At 35.5% G+C, this 20,000-nt stretch overlaps 3 protein-coding genes across 3 annotated transcripts in view; 2 read left to right on the top strand and 1 right to left on the bottom strand.

Annotated features, from left to right (window-relative positions):
* The window catches only part of LOC144448146 (leukotriene-B4 omega-hydroxylase 3-like), a 14,668-nt gene extending 13,882 nt beyond the window's left edge, over positions 1-786 (top strand). Inside the window, exons 8-9 of the mRNA XM_078138301.1 lie at positions 25-172; positions 615-786. Coding sequence (XP_077994427.1) covers positions 25-172; positions 615-786 — 320 coding nt within the window. The remainder of the gene's footprint in view (positions 1-24; positions 173-614) is intronic.
* Positions 787-14,760: 13,974 nt separating this feature from the next.
* Positions 14,761-16,273, top strand: LOC144448145 (hepatic lectin-like). Its single transcript, XM_078138300.1, has 3 exons — positions 14,761-14,853; positions 15,228-15,237; positions 15,894-16,273. Exons 1-3 carry the CDS (start codon positions 14,761-14,763, stop codon positions 16,271-16,273), a joined length of 483 nt encoding a protein of 160 aa, XP_077994426.1.
* A 2,892-nt stretch (positions 16,274-19,165) lies between these two features.
* LOC144448144 (salivary C-type lectin 1-like) overlaps positions 19,166-20,000 on the bottom strand; it is a 2,702-nt gene continuing 1,867 nt past the window's right edge. Inside the window, exons 4-5 of the mRNA XM_078138299.1 lie at positions 19,784-19,872; positions 19,166-19,263 (exon numbers count right to left, since the gene is read on the bottom strand). Of these exons, the coding sequence (XP_077994425.1) occupies positions 19,166-19,263; positions 19,784-19,872 (187 nt within the window). The remainder of the gene's footprint in view (positions 19,264-19,783; positions 19,873-20,000) is intronic.

The raw sequence follows: 20,000 nt of genomic DNA, 5'->3' as shown, positions 1-20,000 counted from the left end.
ACTATACATTTTATTGTTCTATAGGTAACAAAGTCATGGTTGCTATAATGGCTCTGCACCATAATTCAGACGTATGGCCCGATCCTCTGAAATTCGACCCCCTAAGATTCCTGCCAGAGAACACAAAAGACAGATCACCATATGCTTATGTACCCTTCTCAGCTGGACCAAGGTATTTTAGTCATTGCATAGGTATTATATACATGTTTATAAGGAGTAAACAAGTGCTAGCGTGTATAAAGGTTTTGGTAGAAAACAAACTACAGTTTGAAGATCTACTACTGCTCTCTAGATCTTCAAATGCCGACGATGATGATTGCGATGGTGGTGTCGTTGATGATGATGATGATGATGATGATGATGATGATGATGATGACGATGATGATGACGATCGATGATGATGATATCGATAAAGTTAGCTGAAATATATACATATATATTGTATAACTGATACAATATACATTGGCAATACACATTGATACAATTATACATTGGCCTGTATAACGACAAGCAATTGCTTAGTCAACCTGTGTTAAATAATTGTTAAAAGGAAAGTGACTTATTGCCAAATGGTGCTAATAGCGATTTCATATCTCACATTTGTTTCCTTTCAGAAATTGCATTGGTCAAAATTTTGCCATGAATGAGATGAAGGTTGCCATAGCAACCACCCTTCACAGATTCGAACTATTCCCCGTGAGGGATAAGCAGCCAGACAGAACCAACAACATGGTGTTGAGATCCAGTAATGGCATTTATCTGCGCATAACCCAAAGACAAAAATAAGACACTCTGTCAGTCATCTATATTGACCATTGTTTCTAAATTTAGTTTTTTTTAAAAACAGAAAACCTATCTGTGGTGAATAGACACATGACATTTTTTGTTGCATGGACAATGGTGTAAATTCAAAGTAATATCAAAACTGAACTAGTGAAGAAACAAAGCAGTGGTCGTACTTAAACAGTCATGTCTTTGTTTTGTTTTTATATCGTTGATAGCTAAATAATAATAGCAATGATGTTGTATCATGTCGGTATTAACTTGACCACGTAACTGTTAATTACTTGAAGACAACGTGTTTGTACAAGGATAAAGATGTGTTCATTGGCTTCAACATCCAATCTTAGTTTATCCTGGAAGTCACGTTGATTCCATACCCTATGTACTTAGAAGCCTTTTTCAAAATGCACTGACGATTTTATCATAGATAAATATTTTGATAAGCTAGCGAGTTTAGGTTAGGAGTGGGTTATGGATAGAAAAACTATATAATTCTATCATTGCGATGTCATTTCATTTTTTTTTTACAATTTGTTCTGCCAATCTATTTTGTAATTATAAAGAATTTTGGAAACGTTCCAAATGTCCAGACTCCTGGCCAGGAGGTGATGACAAAGTAAACATGTACATGATGTAAATGTTCATACATGACTTGCCTATTATGCCATTTAGCGTATATTTCTATCTCTATGCTATATACTGTCATGAAATAAAACAACGAAATTCGGTCTGCTCTTTATTTATCTCAAATATGTTAAGCCTCATCATTTATCCAAACGAATTGATGTCCATATGTTAATTATGATATGTGATTAATTTCAATGATGAAGTTTTATAGAGAGGTGTATGAAAATTAAGACATTGAAATTATACATTCAATCATTCACAAAACATTATGGCATTATGTAAATAAACTTCTAGCTAATGCCAGGTTGTGTTACCAGTGGCAGTGCCCGACTTTCAGTTTTACGTGTGTATATAAAGAAAATGTCCATTAGAAATGTTAGAGTGTTTTAAAGAAACTTGTGGATTATCATTTGAATTGTACGACATATTGTTCATAATAATATTTAACTCAAATACATATATCAGAGAGCTGGCTGTATTTATCATGGGGAAAAGCACAATCGCTTCCTGATTTTGTCTTTCCATTCAATTTCTCCTTCCCAGATTATCAATTTCATCAGTCAGGGTAAAATTGCTGTAAGTACGGTCACCGATCGCCTGTGGTACCGGGTAGGGGTAGTACCATCCGTGTCACAGTCGTACCGAACGTCAATCCTTAGTTGTAAAGATACTCTTCATATAAATTATTCATCAGTCATTGGACCATTTTTATTTCCTTATGTCTTCTGGTCTCAAACATCTGAAGAGAAACCGGAAGAGAGGAACAACTAGTAATGTAAGTTTCATGCCTGATGCAATAACGGTAAAGATGAATATGTTGAGAATGGTGAGCATTTCAATTCTAACATTGTAATCAAAAGAAATAATGCAGTTATATGGATGACGGTATAGATAATCTCATTGTTGGGTTATAAAGCAGTAAACAAACAGCGGCAAAACTCAAATGATTGGTAGGATACACACCATACGTTTTAAAGGCGATTATACAATTCAACAGAAATACGTTTTCTATAAACCATAGAGAGATGAAACGGGGGAGTTGTTCATAGATATATTCTCATCAGCAACTTGACGGAAGGGAACATGTAAACCTCTGTTTGAAATGAAGTGTTCATACGAGAGTAGTGCCCCGGTAGTTTCTTTCCATACATAGCACACATTTCAAGCAATCTAACAATCGAAGAGACATTTGCCTTGAAGATAAAGTTAACAACAAAGTCGTGACTCGTGAGTACAAAATATGTTCAATGTTTTTCTTTTCTTTCACGATTGGAAAAGTTTTATTTGACAGCTACAGGTATCAATAATGATATCAATAATTTCTAATCATGTTTATTCATTATTATCGTGTCACCTGTAGTCCAATTCTTGGGAAAAGGATGTATTGAAAATGTAGTGGTTATTATATGTGTGCGCAAGCATGGACATGTTTTATAATTGTGTTTTTCTTTTGAGAGTCTATGCTTAAATATCTAAAATATGGATTTCATAGTTTATGGTCAAAATTTTATTTTAAGATGAAATTGTCCGATTGGTTGTTAAATTACAAGACATTGTCAAAACGTATGCAATTCGTAATTTGTATTACAAAATCTAATCTTTAATTAATTTGAATATTTCAGTGCTCTGTCATAAATACTATCTTTTCCATTCCACTGGCATGAAGTCATTTTCTCCATTTTAGTATTTAAACTCTCAACTATGACTGACTTGTTCAGGCGTTTTCTCACCTGGAGAACTTCTTTTGCTTATACCATACCATACAATAGAAAGCAAGTACTGCTGTAGAAATAACTCCACGGAGATACCGGTTCATGGAATTGATAATGGAGGACTCGTTTGTACACGCCTTCCGCGTGACTGAGAAACCAGACACGCCAACAGCTTCGTACTTCACAAGTTTTGTATTGTGTGAAGTTAATTGTATATAAACGGCTGAAATCCGACGTTTGGGTTTGACGTTCGTCGATCTTAGCTTTGATATATTAGGGCTGTTAAGTTGCCTTAAACTCCAATTAGTAAACCACGAGATGAGCAACTTTACATCCTGATTATGTGTGTGATATCATTTTACGGATCTGGTGTATGAAACAAAATCTACTATTCCGAAGTCAAGCTCTTCCGCTGTAATAACCAAAATTAAATCACATATACATGAAGATTATTATATAATCTGCTCTGTTAAACCATCTCTCTTTCTCTCTCTCTCTCTCTCTCTCTCTCTCTCTCTCTCTCTCTCTCTCTCTCTCTCTCTCTCTCTCTCTCTCTCTCTCTCTCTCTCTCTCTCTCTCTCTCTCTCTCTCTCTCTCTCTCTCAATTTTAACAGATAAACAATGGATGTCAATATCTTAGTAATCTTTAATTTCGTGTGTGGTGTTGGAGTGGTCCTAGCTGGTGATACGCCACCAGAAACAAATCATTATCCTGTAAGTATGAATATAAAATATCTTAAAACAATGTATGTCCAAGGGTATTACTATGATAAACTTAACTTGCTGGCATGTTGTTAACCCGTATGTATGTATGTATGTATGTATGTATGTATGTATGTATGTATGTATGTATGTATGTATGTATGTTTATTAGTTTACTATCTCAAATTGATTGGAATTAGCTTCCAGTAAAATTTAACGTAAAATGTATTCGTTCCAACTATAGTACCAGATATACATTGATATAAATAAGTTTTATTTTCATGCGGCTGAATTCGTAACTCCAGTCACATGAGGGTAAGTATAAATGAAATGTATTTTCTTTTACTTTACATCCAACAATTACTTCCGTTCCTTTGGTGACTTCAAATGAACTTATATTGGATGAAATGCATAGGCCAATTTGTGTTCTTTTTCAATATACATTTTATTGATATACAGAAAATACATATCCATTCGATAATTCTGATTGCTTATGGTGGCTATGTTGACAAATTACATGATATATGTTAATGATATATGTTAAATGTTAATAAATGCACCTTGGTAACGATTCATTATTTACAAAAAATATCCGACCTTATTTGAATCGTTTTATTTTTACTTGTACAATTGTCATCTAGAAGTATCTTGTATATCACCCATAGGCCCAGCTCTTATGTAACATGATAAATATACATGTTTTGTTGCGACACACGTTTTGCCCTCTTCCAAGGATTCACTATAGGTAATGCTGCCATTGTTGATCTTTCAAGTTTTGTCTTTCTATATTTCTAATGTTTTTCATAATTCCACCTGTTTTATTTTCCCTTGCCTGCATTACGTTATTCAAACTACTACAGTGTACTCTTCCCGTTCTAAATATGTTAAGCTATTAGTTTCTTTACTTTCATGTAGGGAGATCTTTACGAATTTGTAAAACTTTATTATTTTGATTAGGGTTATGTGCAGTAGAATTGGATGGAAATGGCCATTGTGACTGCACGGTATTTGAGTTCTTCTGCCAACAGACGGACGGTCAATTTCAAGCTGAGGCCAAAGCCCATTGTGAAAGCCTTGGAGGTTATCTAGCAATACTGGATACTTACCAGAAAAGCCAAGCTGTTCGCAACTTCATACGTGTGGGCGAATTCGAGTCAGACTGGTGTATCCCAAACAAAGGATTCTGGATCGGTTTGAGTGACAGCCAAACTGAAGGCCAATATATATGGTCTGATGATACTGGTGTATGTCAACATTTCTCCAACTGGGCTGCTGGTGAACCAAACAACAACGACAAAGGGGACGACAACGGACAAGATTGTGTTCAATTATGGTAAGTATTTAAATGATAGTGATAATTAACTGCAACTGTTAAACTTCCGTCGATAATCTATCCATCAATACCATATTTTTAACTGTATGTTTATCATCTCATTCATTCATTCATTCATGTTCAAATGGTAGAAATTGTCTGCATCGTTAATAATTTCATAAAAATAATTTTCCTCAGATCTCAGTAAGAATATACAAGAATTTAAAAGAAAACACAATCACTATATTTACATTTCTCTTTACTCATCAGGTATCGGTCTAGGAGCCCAGCTAAATGGGGAAAGTGGGATGACGAATACTGCGCTGTCAGAGAAAAAGGCTTCGTCTGTGAATACAAGAGTAAGTATCAGAAATATTTTCTTCATTTCTCTCTCTCTATCTCTGTCTCTGTCTGTCTGTCTGTCTGTCTGTCTGTCTGTCTGTCTGTCTGTCTGTCTGTCTGTCTGTCTGTCTGTCTGTCTCTCTCTCTCTCTCTCTCTCTCTCTCTCTCTGTCTCTCTCTCTCTCTCTCTCTCTCTCTCTCTCTCTCTCTCTCTCTCTCTCTCTCTCTCTCTGTAAAGGTGATGCGGAAATGTGGAAATATTCTTTTTACTAGGGAGGCCTCTTCTATTTGAATCCTGCCCAAACTCTTTTCCCTAACTCTCTAACTCCCTAACTCATTAGCTATGAATACAAATATGTATCAAAGATAAAGTCAAGTCACAGCTTGAACAGTTGCAGTCATTACAGACATTGGATCAGTGTCAATCATAACATTTTCCGAATGACTTTTATTTGTGTTGTTAACAAATTCATGAATTGTTCTATGCACCAACGACAACATAAATGTGACTTCGCAGAAGACACTAGTATCTAGATTTCCTTAATTCATCATAACGTATGGATGAAATACTCTAAGACTTGAAATTTTGACACTGTCGTTTTTCCCTAACTGTTAAATTCAAGGTCAAATATAATAATGGCAACAGATCGGTCATACATCTTAATATATGGGTAACACTTCAACAAATCATTTTGTGTCCGAACTGTTAGATCAATGGTAGAATTTTGCACCCGAAAACAACATGGACGCCATTCAACAACAACAAATTAAAAGCACCAACAATATATGTCTGCAATAAATGGACGTTGTTCTATACTTGTCTCTGTCATCCTGATATATTTCTTTTCTTTTATTACAGTTCCATATTGTAACTATGAGGAATTTTGGAATTCGGAGCATCCAGAATATCCACATCCCTGTCCAGGAGATGATGACGAAGTACATGATCATGATACTGATCATCATATCATTCTATAACTTGCTCATTATGGCATTATGCTTTCGCAACTAGCTGTGACATGTAATATTGAATGGCACGAAATAAAATAGCAAAATATAATTCAAACTAAATCTAGTTGTTTGTTTATTTATTTATTTATTTGTTTGTTTGTTTGTTTGTTTGTTTGTTTGTTTGTTTGTTTGTTTGTCTGTCTGTGTCTGCCTGTCTGTCTGTCTATCTGTCTGTCTGTTTGCCTGTCTGCCTGTGTGTCTGTCTGTGTGTCTGTCTGTCTGTATCTTGTTTCTCTCCCTTCCCTCCTCAACCTCACCACCTCTCTATTTATCTGTCCTTCTTTCTGTCTCTATGTCTCTATCGCTGTCTGTGTGTGTCTCTGTCTGTATCTGTGTATGTATGTATGTGTGTATATATGTATGTATGTATGTATGTATGTATGTATGTATGTATGCATGTATGTATGTGTGTATATGTATGTATGTATGTATGTATGTATGTATGTATGTATATGTGTGTGTGTGTGTATCTTTTTAACGCGTTATAACGGTTTCAGTATTTGAGTAGCTGTTTGAAATCAAACCACCTGTTTGTTTTCGAATCTGTATTTTCTATAAAAGAGTGGTAAAATCTCTCCAAAGTTGCACAAAACAACCACTTAAAAAATTAGAAGTACCACTGTGACGTGTTACCATCTGTTCATCAACACAATGGTATGTAATGCTACCAGACTTCCATGGCTTAGTTGATCATTGTACAATCCTTGTGAAGAGAGAAACCCACAAATGGATAGAAATACATCATGCTATTTTGAGAGCATACTACCAAAATTTCTATTTGATTTAGTACACTTAGTACACTTTATGACAACTTAATTAAAAAAGAACAATTACAAAAACATAAGTCTCACGACTGATGGACATACAGACCAACCGACTGACTGACTGACTGACTGACTGACTGACTGACTGACTGATTGGCTCACACTTTCTTTGTTAACTTTCAGTTTGTAAGTTGTTGGAGATAATTTTCTCATGTGATACGCCAGGGAACAAAATAAAAGACACTGAAATATATGTAAGCTGAGACACTTGAAGAGAGATAGAGTCAACCAGAATTAGAAATAGTTCGGCGGACTGATAAACAGGTATACAGTTAGAGACAGACAGACAGACAGACAGACAGACAGACAGACAGACAGACAGGCATGCAGGCAGGCAGGCAGGCAGGCAGGCAGGCAGACAGACAGACAGACAGACAGACAGACAGACAGACAGACAGACAGACGTATGGTTAGACAGATTTAAATATACATCGACAAGGACATGCAGATAATCAAGGACGGAGACGAAGATGGAGAGTGACAGCGAGACAGAAAGTCCGAGAAAGAGCAAACCACACTAAAGATATGTTGCTTTTATATCGTTTTATTATACGGTATAGAGACAGAAACAAAAGCAGTGACAGTGACATTGTCAGAAAAACAAAGAAAATTTGCAAGCAGCCTAATCATATTTCAATATTTTATCCGTTTCTAATAAAGCTAAGATGTGATAGGCCGTAATAGGCAAGTCATCCATGAACAACGACATGTTCTTCATCTTCATCTCCAGGGCAAGGAGGTGGATATGCGGCACGATTCCAAAACTCTTCATAGTTACAATATGGAACTGTAATAAAAGGAAATATATCATGATGACACAGACAAATGTAGATCGGAATCAATCCTTTGCAGATGATAGAAATCTGGATTATACTACAAAGTCCTATTCTTCTCCCCAATCCATGGGCAACACTATTAAATCCTAACTCCTTATCTTGAATATGTATCTAATATAAAGGCCAGTCAATGTTCTTCATTCTTGCCCACTAATAAACAATATCAAGATATAGATATTGGATATTAAACAAACCAACCATGACACTTCCAGGACGACCAACCCTTTTACGCCTTACTTGTCAAATTTGAATATAACACATCGTATGCAAAACGTTTCAACACTTTGATGAGCTGTCTTGGATAGTTTAGAAACTACGAAATATTATCATTACTTATACACGTGATTGGTTACTTATTAATAGACGTGATTACAAAAGGACTCCATCAATAGCACGGCCATTCCAGTGAAGCATCTTCCTTCACGGCCGAAGCGATCAATAAATACACGACATCGCTGGACCCATGTCACCAATTCATCTCACTCAAACTGAAATTTTTTTTTTCAGCTTCGTTACCGGATCGAACACATTACATGAACTTACAGTTTACTACATGCTCTTCGAAGATTTATTTGAGGTTAACCATGGTTTACACGTACATATCGTTCAGAAATAAAAATTATCATGGTGCATACCAAGTTCATAGTTCTCCTCAGCAACACAAATTTGTTTATACCATAGTTTTTTTAGTTTAATTTTAATAATTGGTGGTTCCCTTACGGGAGGCGCTCATTTTACATCTGGTTTTATGTTGATATTGTTAATTTTGTTAATGCGGTAATTTGCCATTGTGATGTTTCAATCAGAAATATCGGTGGATTTGTGTAAAATTACTTGATTGACCAATTCATTAACCAGCTTCTCGAAATTTTAAATTAAGAACTTGGTAGAGAAATGACAAAAATATGTCTGATACTTACTCTTGAATTCACAGATGAACGCCTTTTCTCTAACAGCACAGTATTCGTCATCCCACTTTCCCCATTTAGCTGGGTTGCGAGACCGATACCTGTTGAATAAAGAGAAAATGAAACATTTACTTTTAGATTCTTTGTGTCCTGAGATAAAAACAACATGTACTTCAATCGATGAAATAGTTAGCAATATTCTGCCATTTTAACCACATTTAAATGAAAATCACGATTATTATGGTTTCTGCCATCTGCACGAAATTGTAACCATTGATGACAAAATTAACGAATGTAGTTTAACACCAGTAGTTGATTAATGCTCAAAACGTACCATAATTGAACACAATCTTGGCCGTTGTCATCCTTTTTATCGTTGTTGTTTGGTTCACCAGCAGCCCAGTTGGAGAAATGTTGACATACACCAGTATCATCAGACCATATATATTGGCCTTCAGTTTGGCTGTCACTCAAACCGATCCAGAATCCTTTGTTTGGGATACACCAGTCTGACTCGAATTCGCCCACACGTATGAAGTTGCGAACAGCTTGGCTTTTCTGGTAAGTATCCAGTATTGCTAGATAACCTCCAAGGCTTTCACAATGGGCTTTGGCCTCAGCTTGAAATTGACCGTCCGTCTGTTGGCAGAAGAACTCAAATACCCTGCAGTCACAATCACCAGGTCCATCCAATTCTACTGCGCAAAACCCTGTTAAAGATATTAAAGACAATTAAAAGACAAGTCTTAAGATCGGCACATCTAACTGAGTCAACAGGCAAACGAGTCATATGCTTTCCATGCTTTCCTGGAATTATTCAACTTTAACTACTAGATAACATAATCAACTATTTGCATCACTTTGGTGGTATAACCTGTCACAGCTAACTGGTTAATATGCATTGGTATTCATGGTATCACAAGTATGGTAAGATGTCACTGACTAGATTGAGTAATTGAGTAAAAGACGTTAGATTATTTTTTTTTAAAAGAAAAGAAATTACACTAGCTTTAGAAGCAAAAAAGGTGGAAATAGTCACAGACGTGGAAGGTTGAAAACGAATTGGGCAATATTATTATTGTTTACAACTAGGGTATATTTAAAAGAACGACACAACACTCGTTTCGCAAGCATGGATATATTTTGAAAGTCAACAACACCGACTCATATGTGATTTGCATGCGGTCTAATTATAAACATGTATAATTAAAAGCATGGCCAACTAAACAAGGTCTGAATTTATTTTCTAAAACATGGATCGTTGTCAATACGCACCTTGGAGCATTCAACAAACACTTCCATTAAATAGAACACTAAGCAATCTATTGTAAAAATGAACATATTTTGCCGATATGTAATATATATTATAGTTGATTGGATTGTGAATGTCAACGAGTAAAGCTAATTCTAAACCACTATACAAACTGTACGAGTTGTTCGATGTATAACAAAAGAAAATATAATTCATGTTATTCGTGGACTTACCCTCGTTTAACTGAAGATACAGATTGAGCAGCGTTAAAAACAAAACGTAATTTGAAGGAATAAATTTGATCAATCTTGCACTTTAGAATAAATGTAATGATATCAATGGTGAAACCAAAATCACCTACTTGTATAAAAGAATTCAGTTATACAGTTGGACACGACATTCATGTAGCTGACAGTTATAGATACGAGCCAATATAATGCATCAATCCATCCATCCATCCATCCATCCATCCTTCAATCCATACATACATACATACATACATACATACATACATACATACATACATACATACATACTTACATACATACATACATACATACATACATACATACATACATACATACATACTTACATACTTACATACATACACACACACACACACACTCATACATACATACATACATACATACATACATACATATATACATACATACATACATACATACATACATACATACTTACATACTTACATACATACACACACACACACACACTCATACATACATACATACATACATACATACATACATACATACATACATACATACATACATACATACATACATACATACATACATATACGTTATATATATTTATAAATACAACAGTTAAATGATGTGATATGAATACATATTCAATGATCATACTAATAATATCGATTGTTAACGTCGGATTCCATATATTGATCGGGACTGTTTCACTTGTTCCTTATGCCCTTATATATGTATACACTGGAAAAAAATCTGTGCAAGAAAAAAAAGGTGGTGTACATTGAATTATAAATTATAACGGTATTTGTCTTTATATCGTTTTCAAATGCTTACAGGGTAGTGGTTTGTTCCTGGTGGATGAATCCCAGCTAGTACGACACCCACACAATACATAAATATTACTTTGATCATAGTGTTATCCACAGTCGATCTGTTAAAATGCACCTGTTGGGAGGGAGAGAGAGAGAGAGAGAGAGAGAGAGAGAGAGAGAGAGAGAGAGAGAGAGAGAGAGAGAGAGAGAGAGAGAGAGAGAGAGAGAGAGAGAGAGAGGGGGGGGGAGAGAGAATGGATGGGTTACCCCATTAATAATGAATCCGCATGAAATTAACATTTTTTATAATGCATTGTGTAAATACCGGAATGTTTAATATTTCAATATATTTCTCCATTGATGTTCTAAGCATATGACACTTTTGCTCTAGATATACAAAGTGATGAACATTCACAATCTCAGCTTATTGTCTGAGATATTTAAAGTTTTGCCATGCGATGATTTAATCGTGGATGTTTACAAGAAGAGGGAGGGTTGGAGGATTAGCCGTACAACAGCGGTACCCGTCCATAAAACATATTACAGATTTTATCACTTATGTCGTGAAATGCTCAATTACATTCAAAATAAGCAATTTGGATATTTTTTGTTCAAGCTATGCAACATGATTTTGAAATTTACTATTATATACGGTGGCTGATCGAATCGATTTATAAGGCTAGTATAACCAAACGGATTGATGTATAAAATGTACTGGTCTCGATGATCCCAACAACGTCAAACACTATGTAACGGATCCTGTGTACGTTGCTTGATACTGTGTTTTTTTATTGACGTTTAATGAACAGTATAATAACATTAAGGTTGAATTTATGACACTTCGGTGTCTCGTATTTATCTAAATCGTCATCTTTAACAACATATCTGGTGACAAGGTATGACTTTGAGGATACAAGATCGTACACACGGTGTCATGGGGGCTGGGGGAGGGTGTTCAGATTTTGAAAATCAGTTCACTGAATCTAAATCTTTGTCGCCAACACTTGATGTATTTTGTAGCTTGCAGTGCTCGTAATACTTCCATACAGACGTGATTTAATGGAGTTACAGGACAAGTCAAAACATATAGCCAACTATTTTGCCATTCTGGAAAATATTTCATATTTCATATTTTCTTCAGCTACACAGAAATAATAGCATAAGCTTACCTTCTGAAGCATAACATTTCTCCAATGTTGACAAAATGAGAAGAAAAAAACTTTGTACTCACCACTTTCAATTTTTCTGCACGACAACTCTGCTTCAATTCGGACTTTGTTTGAAATATGTGCTAAGTATATTATCGATATAAACGAGGGGCACTACTCTCCCATTAATATTATATGATATATCAGTATTTCAAACCTAACTTTACGTTCTTATCCATAATGACTCTGATGAAAACATATTTATGATCAACACCCCCTTTATTTTATCTCCATTTTCTTTGTAGACTATTCATTTTCTGCTGATGTGCGCATTCGCCATAAATACATATGGTCTGTATTTTACCAATCGTTTGACTTTTGCCGCTGTTTGTTTACTTCTTTACAATCCATCAATAGGATTATCCATACCATCCGTACAACTAAAGAAAGTGTTTTAATTATCAGATGGAATCGAAATAAACATCTTTCTAAACCTATTCATCGTTACCATTCATTGCATCATATATGAAACTTTCAGAATTGGTTCCGACAGCGGCATACCGTTTGATGGGAAACCAAAAGAGACTACTTCAAACGAAATATGGACTTTGGAACAGTTGACAATTTATGTGAAAAGAATCTTTGCAACTGAGGATTGACGTCCAGTACGACTGTAACACTAATACAACCTCTGCCTATAGAATTTTCCGTTCATAATCAATTCATACTATGTTGTTAGCGAATACTAGTGATATACGTCTTACCAGAATGAAATGCGACCCCAACAAATATGCTATGGATTAATTTATCGATAGTTTTGATCGAGCGCCTTGGCCTAGACCATGGTAAGGAAAATAGTCCTTCTCTTGTAAAATTACATCCATAACATGCCTAAATGTGGTTCCCTGTTAGTATGTTGATGAACACACATAGAAACGTCACATGATTAAACTTTGACTCGTACTGTTTATGGTATTGCAATTGAATATACCTTATCACAGGAAATGTTTTCTGAAGATTTGTAGTGGTAAAGACAAAATCACATAATTATTGGTCGCTAGACTTTATCCGTTATCAAGTCTGTTTTTAAAGTTCCATATCTTTCAGTTTGCCATCAAATGGGGGCCCTTTGTCGGAAGCAGTACTGAGAGTTCCGTATGAGTGGTAAGTTGTATAGGTTTAGAGAGATAGCTATTTCATTTCTGAGCTGGTTAAAAGGATTACGGCAGTTGCATGGATGGTACGGATAATACTATTGTTGGGTTATGAAACAGTAAACAAACAGCGGCAAAAGTCAAACAAATCACATGATTCAGACCATACGTTTTAAGTCGATTTAAACACATCAGCAGAAACTAAATATTATATTAACAATAGAGAGATAAAACGGGGGTGTCGTTCTTAGATCTAATCTCATCGACATCTTAACACAAGGGAATATGTAAACTTCTATTTGAAATTGAGTACCAAATGCGAGAGTAGTGTCCCCTGGTAGTTTCCATCCATACATAGCACACATTCCTAGCCAATCTTACAATCGATGCAGACTTTTGCCTTGAAGATACAGTTATCAACACAGTGGTGAGTACAAAACTTTTCAATGCTTTTTTCACAATTGGAAAAGTTGTATTTGACAGCTACAGATATTAAATAATGTTATTTATTTTATCAATTTCACCTGTCGTCCAATGTTTAGGAAAAGTCTATATCGAAATTGTACATCACTTGGGGATTATATATGTGCGTCAAACATGGAAATGTCGACCTGATATGTGTTTTTGTTTTGATATTTTAGAACAGCGTATGCTTGTATATTTAAAACGTTAATTTTATAGTTTATGGTCGAATGGTTGTTGAATTGCAAGATATTGTAAAAACTTATGCAATTCATAATTTGTATTACAAAATATAATCGTTAATTGAATGTGTCAGTGACTATCTCTATAAGTCTATCTCTGACACTGCTCCTTTAATCTGAAACAATATTCCCTACAGTCATCGTCAGCTATAAGTCATCTTTGCCTTGTGCCCTTAGAGCCCATCTTTATCAATTCTAGTTTTCATTCTTCTCTGCCTTTTTCGTCTTCAGACGGTGTTAGTATTCTTTTTGTCAAACCGTGTCCTGCCGTTCTGTAATTCTTTGTTAGGGTACGTGTTTCTGATATCAAATTATTGTGAGACTAGTAGAGTAATCGATCGATCGATTCAATCGATATACAGAATACATTTGATCGGAATGGTTATCTTCATTTCAGAAAGACTATGGATATCAACAAGAAAATTTTGCTTAATATCATGTTTGGATTTGGAGTGGTCCTAGCTGGGCATGATCCACCAGAAACAAACCACTATCCTGTGAGTATAGATATGTTAAAACAATATTTGATGACCAAAACATAGCTATGTTCAATATAAACTGAGTCTCTTTGTTATCGTATGAACAGGGTTTGGGACGTTTTCTACTTTTTGAACTGGTTATATGTATGTATGTATGTATGTATGTATGTATGTATGTATGTATGTATGTATGTATGTATGTATGTATGTATGTATGTATGTATGTATGTATGTATGTATGTATGCGTATTAGTTTACTATCTCAAATTGAATGGAAAGAGCTTCCAGTTTAAAGTAAAATGGATTTGTTTTGAGTTCGTTCCAACTATACTACCAGATATACATTGATACAAATAATTTTTATTTGCATGTGGCTCAATTCGTAACTACAGGCACATGAGGGTAAGTATAAAAGAAATGTATTTTCCTGTACTTTACATTCAACAATTACTTCCGTTCCTTTGGTGACTTCAATTGAACTGTTAATGGATGCAATGCATTGGCCAATTCATGCCTCTTTTTCAATATACATTTTATTGATATACTGCGAATACATATCCATTCGATAATTTCGATTGCTTATTGTGGCTATTTGACGAATTACAGAGTTAATGGTATATGTTAAATGTTAATAAATACACCTTGGTAATGATTCATTATTTAGAAAATAATATCCGACCTTATTTGGTAGAAGATCGTTTTATTTTTACTTGTACAATCGTCATCTAGAAGTATCCTGTAAATCATCCATAGCCCCAGCTCTTATGTCACGTGATAAATATACATGTATTTTTGCGACACACGTTTTGCCCTCTTCCAAGGATTCACTATAGGTAATGCTGCCATTGTTGATCTTTAAATTTTTGTCTTTCTATATTTCTAATGTTTTTTCATAATTCCACCTGTTTTATTTTCCCTTGCCTGCATTACGTTATTCAAACTAGTCAGTGTCATGTTCCCATACTAAATATGTTAAGGTATTATTTTCCTTGTTTGCATGTAGGGATATCTGTACGAATTTGTAAGACTTTATTTTTTTTAATGCCATATTTTAATAGGGTTATGTGCAGTACAATCGGGTGGAAATGGTGATTGCGACTGCAGGGTATTTGAGTTCTTCTGCCAACAGACGGACGGTCAGTTTCAAGCTGAGGCCAAAGCCCATTGTGAAAGCCTTGGAGGTTATCTAGCAATACTGGATACTTACCAGAAAAGCCAAGCTGTTCTCAACTACATACGTATGGGCGAATTCGAGTCAGACTGGTGTATCCCAAACAAAGGATTCTGGATCGGTTTGAGTGACAGCCAAACTGAAGGCCAATATATATGGTCTGATGATACTGGTGTATGTCAACATTTCGCAAACTGGGCTGCTGGTGAACCAAACAACAACGACAAAAGGGACGGCAACGGACAAGACTGTGTTCAATTATGGTAAGTATTTAAATGATTGTGATAAATAACTGCTACTGCTACTCCATCAATACCATATTTTTAACTGTATGTTTATCATCTCATTCATATTCAAATGATAGAATCTGTTGTGTGCATCGTTAATGATTTCATAAAAATAACTTTCCTTAGCTCTCACTAAGATTATACAAGAATTTTAAAAGAAAACACAATCACTCTATTTACATTTCTCTTTACTCACAGGTATCAGTCTCGGAGCCCAGCTAAATGGGAAAAGTGGGATGACGAATACTGTGCTGTCAGAGAAAAGGGTTTCGTCTGTGAATACAAGAGTAAGTATCAGAAATATGTTCGTCATTTCACTCTCTCTCTCTCTCTCCCTCTCCCTCTCCCTCTCCCCCCCCCCCCCTCTCTCTCTCTCTCTCTCTCTCTCTCTCTCTCTCTCTCTCTCTCTCTCTCTCTCTCTCTCTCTCTCTCTCTCTCTCTTCTCTCTCTCTCTCTCTCTCTGTAAAGGTGATGCAGAAATAGGGAAGTATTCTTTATACTAGGGAGGCCTCTTCTATTTCAATCCTGCCCAAACTCTTTTCCCTAACTCCCTAACTCCCTAACTCCTTAGCTATGAATACAAATATGTATCAAAGATAAATTCAAGTCACAGCTTGAACAGTTGCAGTTATTACAGACCTTGGATCAGTCAATCATAACATTTTCCGAATGACTTTTATTTGTGTCGTTAACAAATTCATGAATTGTTCTATACACCGACGACAAGATAAACGTGGCTTCGTAGAAGACACTTGTATCTAGATTTTCTTAATTCATCATAACTTATGGATGAAATACTCTAAGACTTGAAATTTTGACACTGTCGTTTTGTCCCTAACTGTTAAATTCAAGGTCAAATATAATAATGGCAACAGATCGGTCATACATCTTAATATATGGGTAACACTTCAACAAATCATTTTGTGTCCGAACTGTTAGATCAATGGTAGAATTTTGCACCCCAAAACAACATGGACGCCATTCAACAACAACAAATTAAAAGCACCAACAATATATGTCTGCAGTAAATGGACGTTTTTCTACATTTGTCTCTGTCATCCTGATATATTTTTTTTCTTTTATTACAGTTCCATATTGTAACTATGAGGAATTTTGGACTTTGGAACATCCGGAATATCCACATCCCTGTCCAGGAGATGATGTCTAAGTACATGAACATGATACTGATAATCATATCATTCTATAACTTGCTCATTATGGCATTATGCTTTCGCAACTAGCTGTGATATGTAATATTGAATGGCACGCAATAAAATAGCAAAATATAATTAAATCTGAATCTGGTTATTTGTTTGTTTGTCTGTCTGTCTGTCTGTCTGTCTGTCTGTCTGTCTGTCTGTCTGTCTGTCTGTCTGCCTGTCTGTCTGTCTGTCTGTCTGTCTGTATCTTGTTTCTCTCCCTTCCCTCCTCAACCTCCCCACCTCTCGATTTATCTGTCCCACTCTGTCCCTCTTTATGTCTCTATGTCTCTATCGCTGTCTGTGTGTGTGTCTCTCTGTCTATATCTGTGTATGTATGTATGTATGTATGTATGTATGTATGTATGTGTGTGTGTATGTATGTATGTATGTATGTATGTATGTATGTATGTATGTATATACGTATGTATGTATGTATGTATGTATGTATGTATGTGTGTGTGTGTGTGTGTGTGTGTGTGTGTGTATCTTTTTAACTCGTTGTGACGGTTTCAGTATTTGAGTAGCTGTTTGCAATCGAACCACCTGATTGTTTTCGAATCTGTATTTTCTATAAAAGAGTGGTAAAATCTCTCCATAGTTGCACACAAACAACCACTTAAAAGATAATAAGTACCACTGTGACGTGTTACCATCTGTTCACCAACACAATGGTATGTAATGCTACCAGGCTTCCTTGGCATATTTGATCATTGTACAATCCTTGTGAAGAGAGAAAACCACAAGTGGATAGAAATACATCATGCTATTTTGAGAGCATACTACCACAATTTCTATTTGATTTAGTACACAGTACACTTTATGACAACTTAATTAAAAAAGAACAATTACAAAAACATAAGTCTCTCGACTGATGGACATACAGACCAACTGACTGACTGACTGACTGACTGACTGACTGACTGACTGACTGACTGACTGACTGACTAAGTAACTGACTGGTTGGTTGGCTGACTGACTGACTGACTGACTGACTGACTGACTGACTGACTGACTGACTGACGGACGGACGGACGGACGGACGGACGGACGGACTGATTGACTCACACTTTTGCTGTTAACTTTCAGTTTGGAAGTTGTTGGAGGTACTTTTCCAATATGATACGCCAGGGAACAAAATAAAAGACACTGAAATATATGTAAGCTGAGACAGTTCAAGAGAGATACAGTGAAGCAGAATTAGAAATAGTTCGACGGACTGATATACAGGTATACAGCTAGAGACAGACAGACAGACAGACAGACAGACAGACAGACAGACAGACAGACAGACAGACAGACAGACAGACAGACAGACAGACAAAAATTGTTAGACAGACGAACCGATGGATAGACAATTCAGATACAGAAAGACAGCGACAGGCAGATAAACAGGGATGGAAACAAAGACTAACAAATAATCAAAAGACAGGGAGCAGAGAAAACCAGAAAGATATATACAGACAAAAAAAATCCGAGAACGAGTGAACCACACTGAACATATTTTGCTTTGATATTTGACATCGATTTATTATATTATATTATATAGAGACAGAAAAAAAAGCAGTTACACTTTCAGAAAAACGAAGAAATTGCTAGCAAACTAATCATATATTTCTATATTTTATCCGATTCTAGTGAAGTTGCAGATGTGATAGGCCGTAATGGGCAAGTCATCCATATACAACGACATGTTCTTCATCTTCATCTCCGGGGCAAGGAGGTGGATATTCGGCACGATTCCAAAACTCTTCATAGTTACAATATGGAACTGTAATAAAACGAATGGTATCATAGTATGTTTTTTGACGTTCAGTAAAAGTTATTATGGGGAAGAAAATATCACTTGTATTTTCCATGTTCTATATTACCATGTGCATTATCTAATTATCTAACAGATGGAAAGTTTGCAACATTAGATATTGACCTTGAAGGTCAAGGATCAATGATATTTAAAAATGTTTTCAAATCATAAGATAGGGTAGACAATTAATTTAAAAGTTTCTGCGAATTTCAGTGTTTGAGTTCAGCACTAGATGGTGAGTTTTAAAAAGATTTCTCAATTCCCCGACCAATTCTATTAAAATTTCCAACATTCATTCCTATCCCTACGTCTTTTTTATGTTGATATTGTTAATCTGTTAATGTGGTAATTTTCCATTGTCAGGTTTCAATCAGAGATATCAGTGGATTTGTGTAAAATTACTTGATTGACCAATGCATTAAGCAGCTTGTCGACTTTTAAGTTAAGAACTTGGTAGAGAAAGCACAAAAATATGTCTGATACTTACTTTTGAATTCACAGATGAACGCCTTTTCTCTAACAGCACAGTATTCGTCATCCCACTTCCCCCATTTAGCTGGGCTGCGAGACCGATACCTGTTGAGTAAAGAGAAAATGAAGCATTTACTTTAAGATTCTTTGTGTCCTGAGATAAAAACAACATGTACTTCAATCGATGAAATAGTTAGCGATATTCTGCCATTTTAACCACATTTAAATGATAA

Source organism: Glandiceps talaboti, chromosome 17 (genome assembly GCF_964340395.1).
Source record: "Glandiceps talaboti chromosome 17, keGlaTala1.1, whole genome shotgun sequence".
Lineage (NCBI taxonomy): Eukaryota > Metazoa > Hemichordata > Enteropneusta > Spengelidae > Glandiceps > Glandiceps talaboti.
This window is presented reverse-complemented; position numbering and strand designations above follow the sequence as displayed.